We start from the raw sequence: 6643 nt of genomic DNA on the forward strand, positions 1-6643 counted from the left end.
CTGCCAGGAGTGACCAGGAATAACGGTCACAAGCTGGCAGAGGGTAGATTCAGACTAGACATCAGGAGGTGCTACTTCACTGTCAGGGCGGCTAGGATCTGGAACCAACTTCCAAGAGAAGTGGTGCTGGCTCCTACCCTGGGGGTCTTTAAGAGGAGGTTAGATGTACACCTTGCTGGGGTCGTTTGACCCCAGTACTCTTTCCTGCCATGGCAGGGGGTAGAACTAGATGATCTACTAAGGTCCCTTCTGACCCTAGAAACTATGAAACTATAAAGAACGCAAGAAGAGTAATTTACTGGTGGCTATAGTTAGGAAAGAGTTTAAACTTACCTACCACAGAATATATGAACAGATAGATACACCCCAAGTCATGTCTAATATGTAACTGGACCTTCCTTACTTGTTCATACCTGATTGCTAATGCATCAAAACTGTGTTGCAGGAAGAAGAGGTAAAATAAGTAAACTTATACAATCTATATTAGAGAGGGAAAGGAGATGGCTGGTTCTGCAAATGTATCCAAGTGGGTATCAAGTTAATTGAGGAGAATCATTTGCTGTCAGTAAGCTGATGATAAATAAGCAAACCGTTATTTACCATTCAGGACTGGTTTCCCCTTGTGGTGCAAAATGGACAGAGAGAGGGAGAACGATACAAAACCACTGGAAAGACGCTAGTCTTTTGGCCTCTGCAAGGCTCGTAGTGATTGAACCTAGTATATGCTAGGATTTTTCCTCAAAGTCCTTTTTGGGGGAGGGCGGCATACAAATACAAAGACAGCTGGAACAGTAAAGTTACAACACAATTTTTCCCCTAATGAAAAGGCTAAATGACAGTTAAGCCATCACATATCTTAAATGATTTTAATGTGTTTGGAGAAGAATTAGACATAGAGGCCATGGCTGCACTAGAAACGAAAGTTCGTCTTGTGTCTTAAAAGCTTAATAGTCAAGAAAAGCTCCAGGTTTTAATATATTAGGTGGTTAAGGTAAATCCTTGGAAGACTTCAAGTTTATCTGGACCAAGGAACCCATGTTAGCCACTGCATAAAGGCACACTTCCCCTGCGCCTCCTTCCTTTTTTGTTTTGTTTTTCCTAAGGCCATAGGGAGGAACAGTTACTAGGGAAACTATTGGCTACTTGAAGATTAAAATATCAGCTGCTTTCAGGAATTCTGCAAACTGCAATCTGTTTAGTGTCCAACTCTGTTCATAATAAAAAAACAAGAACTACACAGGTACTAAATAAATGTAGAACAGGAGGAAAGGAAAAAAAAGACTGCATCCATTCATTCTGTGCCTCGTTTACTTATACTCTCCTCCAAAAAGAGGCTTAAAAAGCCTACGTCTTACCAAGCTTCATGGAAACCAAGTCTTACCTTCATGAATTTCTTAATGTTTACAATTCAAATGAAATAGTTCAAAATGTGTATATACTTGTACAGTTTAAAGAAGTCTTAGTAATGTAAGAGCACAACACCAAGATATACTTAAATCTTCAAGAAGTAGATTCCAAATTTGCAGATTAATAGCTTGCTAGGGTTCTAAAGTAACATAATCATGTCCTCTGAAATCCTTCTCTTTGACAGATCATTGCACTTATATCAAGGCAAAGGAAATTAACTTCCTAGGAGGCAGCCAATATGTTTTAGCTCACAATAAAGTTGCTTTGTCTATTCTCCAATAACAGGATAAGGAACTCTGCCTGCAACCCTCAGCACAACCATAACATTTCTAAAACCTTAAATTCTTAGTTCAAAAAAGTTCAACTTATGACATATTTATTAAAAACAGCATTTCAAAACTTCTTTTACTGTGACAATTTGTATTCATTAGTTTTTCCATATCATACCATACCTTTTGAGGGTGGAAGAGGAAAATCAAGTGGAGTTACACAGCTAATGCTTCAGCATATATTCTAACCAAGTTTTTTATCTGCTATTTTTATTGAGAAATGTACAGCTTACAATTTCACTTCAGTTTTGTAGTGGATGGGTTTTGGTTTATGTCATCATCTGCCTTAAATTCATTTACCTCATCGCATAATTCATCTTCCAATTCATTCTCTGAGAAGGATACAGTTTCATCATCCAAATATGCTGTGTTGTAGTTGTTCAATAAGTATTCCTGAGGTGGAACATAATTCTGAAAAGAATCCATTGTCTTCTTCTTTTTCATTCTCATATGTTTTTGCACTTCAGCCAACTGCTTCCGCTGCTGTTCTGCCCACCCAATGCCATCTACATTTTTCACTTTTTTCATTTTTTTGTATTCCATTATTTGTTTATTCAGGACTTCATGATCAACACCAAAAAGATTTGACTGGAGAGATGAAGCTGACATATCAGAGGACAATGTAGTCACTGAAGTCTCTGATTCACTGTGGAAAGGAAAAGAGAATTTAAATGCATGTTCAAGTATTCCCCTAGAAGAAGCTAAGGAATCGGTTTACGTGCAATTGGTTAAGTTTCAGTTGGATTTTATGAACTACCTATATATGCTTATTATCTTGCTTTACTGTGTTCTCATTCCTGTTCCCCGTGTTAAGGAGATGAGGAAATGGCATCAAATAGAATGTAATTCAACAAAGATAAGTGTAAGGTACTCCACCTAGAAAGGAGGAATCCCCAGCACACCTATAGGTTGGGGGAAGACCTCCTCAGCAGCTCAGAGGCTGAGAGAGATCTTGGTGTCATAGTTCACTCCAAGATGAACATGAGCCGGCAGTGTAATGAGGGAATTAACAAAGCCAATCGCACCTTGTCGTGTATTAGCAGATGCATGACCAACAGATCAAGGGAGGTGATGCTCCCCCTCTACGCGGCATTGATCAGGCCGCAGTTGGAGTACTGTGTCCAGTTTTGGGCACCGCACTTCAAGAGGGACAAGGCGAATCTGGAGAGGGATCAGAGGAGGGCCACTTGCATAATTAGTGGCCTCCATGAAAGACCCTATGAGGGGAGGTTGAGAGATCTGGATCTCTTCAGCCTTCACAAGAGATGGCTGAGGGGAGATCTTGTAGCCGCCTATAAGTTTATCAAGGGAGGACAACAGGGAATTGGTGATGTGCTATTTACCAGAGCGCCCCAGAGAGTAACTAGAAATAATGGGTGCAAACTAGTGGAGAGTAGATTTAAGTTAGACATTAGGAAGAAATTTTTTACAGTCAGGGTCGCCAGAATACAAATGGGCTTCCAGGAGAGGTGGTGCTATCACGTAATTTGGAGGTCTTCAAGAGGAGGCTTGATAGTCACCTGGCTGGGGTCATCTGATCTCGGTCCTCCTTCCTGCCAGGGCAAGGGGTCGAACACAATGATCCTTTGTGGTCCCTTCCAACTCTACAATCTATGGATCTATGTCCAGCCACAAATAGGTCTACTGTTAAAACTATCAATACGTGAGCAATGGGAGGTGGGAGGAAGCAGGAGGAGGAGAGGCCTGAAGTAGGGCTGGCAGTGATAGGACAAATGGCTGCCCCCCACGCAGGATTGTGTCAGCGCAGCGTTTGCTCACCCTTCTGCCACTGAAAGCCATGTTTACCAGGGATCAGAGGCCACAAATTTTGCAGCAGGCCACTCCACCCAGCCATGCCCCCAACACCCACAGCCCACCAGTAGCCTGGCAGGCCAGATGGAGCAGTTCCATGTGTCTGATCCAGCCCATGGGCCACACATTTAACAGCCTTACCTTAAATGATTCTGAGCTAGGATCAACGAATATTCAAGAGGAGAGAGAAAACAAAGGAATGGAAATGCTCATAGGTGTTTATTTATATCTGGGTATTCTGCTCGGCAAAATGATTCATTTTGGAACCCTTCCTCCAAAGCCTGGTTCACTAATTTCCACTGCTACCTCTTTCTGAGAAGGTGAACTATAAACTAGAGTACTCACAAAGTGTATCTCTGGAAAAAGATGTTTTTATATAACAATAATGTCTGACGGCATTAGTACTGGATTTGGGGACCTGCTACAGCAGTTCCGAGACCGCACTTCTATAAATAGGAAAGAGACAGCTTGTTCCCAGAGTGACCATCACAAACAGATCAAGGAAAGAGACTGTATTGGAGCTACAGACTCAGAAAGCTTAAAGTACATGGGCCCAAACTGAAAACTGGTGTGTATTCTGCAGGGAAAACCTTTACCGTGGCCATGGCATTCCCCCAAAAGATGCATCTAATTTGCACCTAGTGAACTGGACCATGAATCTTTTAAGGCAAAACAATTCATCAGGTTGCTTTACCACGACACTGCAGCAAGCAGTCAGGTGTTTAGTTGGGCTCAAGTGTATCCATCCTGCATCTCACCACCATTTTAATAGGGAATTCATCAAAATTCCTCACAAAATACGAATGATTCCTGACTTGATCACCTTCAGAGCATCATTCTAAAACTCACATGTCTGTCTACATGTGCGCAGACATTTGGTTCCCCAGGGACAACTAGCAGTGGCGCACCTTGAGCCACAACTACTTGTCCCTGGGGACTGCCTGTGCCATGCGCACTTTGGCACAGAGTAAGTTGCCTTGGGTGGGGTAGGAGAGACAGTGCCTGGCCCCAACAACATTACCTGGGGTCCTGGGGGCCTCCTGGGGCCGCAGTCATGGCGATTCTGCAGTGCAGAGCCTGGCTGGCAGCAAAGCATGGCTTCAGGTGGCCCAGCTCCACTTTTCAGCAGCACATGCTACCCAAGTGTGTACTGTGCCAGGTTTTTTTTTTGGATTTTTTTTTTTTTTCCACCCCTGGATATCCCATGGGGAAAAAAAACAGTGCAACTCATGCTTGCGCAGTGAGCCCTTGCAGCACGGAGAACACCAGACTGTGTGGTATGTGGCGCTGCAAATGTGTTTGCGGTGCCATGTACTGCACAACTGTGCTCGTCTGGACATGCCCATGAAGCTTGTTTATATATAGGAAAAAATTACCAGAACTGTACTAGTTAGACAAAATAACTCCCTATATGGACATTTATTCTGGAATCAAAATGGCACTATGGAGTTCTTCTGCTATACTGGTAATTTCCCTATGGATAAGTCTCAGCAATACTTGTGTATGTTTCCAGAGTCTACCATGAAGATCTGTTACACTTGCCTTGCATATTTTTGAACTATTTAGGGTCTCATATTATGGAAGTTAGCATGGTATAAATTCCTATGATAGACCAGTGGGCTCAGGAGTGCCAGGTCCTTTAACATATTAATTTACTAAGTACAGAAGTCCCTATGCCATGACTAATATCCGATGTGCTTCTATAGAGCTATCCATGAAATTCAAAGCCAACAGACTACCAAAACAAAAGTATCCTCTACTCTGGATCAAAAGCATTTTTTTCTGTCCCTATCCTACTGCTCATATATGCTGCTTGCTGAAGAAAATGCTGAAGCAGATAAATGCTGAGATCACCAACAGAGCAGAGCTGACTTCCGCGATTCAGTGTTTCAAATTAGGAGCAATTAATCCAGAAAGAATGAACTGCATGAGACTCTTCAACCTACAAACGGTACCTTTGTGCATGAGCAGGAGAACCAACAAGCAAAATAAATGTCCACACTAAGTAAAATACAAGACTAAATGTAATGTATGAAGAATGGAAAATAAGTTAGATTTTTAATATTTTGTTCATCTTTATCCAAGGTGCAACGTGAGTGAGGGAAGGCTTATAAATATTAACCGTATTTTGAAAGTGGAAGTTTTTTGTGTCAAATCCCATGTAAAATAAAATAAAATGAAATAAAATACTATCCCATAATATAGCTGGTGTTTAGTTTTAAATGTCTATTTAATTTGTCTAGCTTTATATACAATAGAAGCTGAGTTTTTTTAAAGACTATCTGCCCAGTAAGAAAATCTTTAAACTGCACTAATTATGCCTTTTTATACAACTCCACTATACTAAATTTTTAAGTGTTACAGTTCAGATACCATGATAGGATTATAAATGCATACAAATTTCAGACAGTCACAACACCATTATTTCTGGTATCTTTAACAGTATTCTTTCTATTTCAAACTAGATATAGATAGCTGAAGATAACTGACACTTGTTGCACAATTTTGATAAAAATCACAAAAAACCTCACCTGAAATCATTCTGAGACAAATTTTCTTTTTCAGGTCCAAAATCAGCAACTGCCAGTAACTCATCAATCTGTAAAATGGGTTAATAAAACCCCAATTAAAGTTCCAGTATAAAAGCTCTTCCGTTCACATTCAGAAAAGAAACAGGCCAGTAGAAGACCTAATAGAGAGCTCTGCTTTACATGTATGAATGTCGTACTTACCTCCCTCTAGGCTTCTGAAAAAGGATCTCTTGTAAAATATTATATGTTCTATTCCAAGTAATCATCCACTTAATTTACCAAGGCCTCTCAGTAAGTACCATAAAATGCAATGTGGAGCAGAGTCCTTCCTTGGCAGCAGGGTTAAGTGGGCAATCTAACAGATCTTTTCTATTTCTAATTTATCAGCCTTTGGACATATTGCAAGTGCCTTACCTGCTTGGAATCTTTATGCCAAATGGTATAATTAATGCAGAGATTACTGTTTCTTTCAGGTCAGGATAAAGGACTAAAAACCCTAAAAGGATTAGCCACTACATGCCTACATTTTAGTTTCAATTTCTACTTTTTTTTTTTTTTTTTTTG

At 40.6% G+C, this 6643-nt stretch overlaps 1 protein-coding gene across 1 annotated transcript in view; it reads right to left on the bottom strand.

Annotated features, from left to right (window-relative positions):
• Positions 1-852: 852 nt before the first annotated feature.
• The window catches only part of RBFA (ribosome binding factor A (putative)), an 18986-nt gene continuing 13195 nt past the window's right edge, over positions 853-6643 (bottom strand). The window contains exons 6-7 of the mRNA XM_019523943.1: positions 6080-6147; positions 853-2382 (exon numbers count right to left, since the gene is read on the bottom strand). Of these exons, the coding sequence (XP_019379488.1) occupies positions 1974-2382; positions 6080-6147 (477 nt within the window). The 3' untranslated portion in view covers positions 853-1973. The remainder of the gene's footprint in view (positions 2383-6079; positions 6148-6643) is intronic.

This window comes from Gavialis gangeticus, unplaced genomic scaffold (genome assembly GCF_001723915.1).
Source record: "Gavialis gangeticus isolate Ggan-Ray unplaced genomic scaffold, GavGan_comp1, whole genome shotgun sequence".
In the NCBI taxonomy this organism is placed as follows: Eukaryota; Metazoa; Chordata; order Crocodylia; family Gavialidae; genus Gavialis; species Gavialis gangeticus.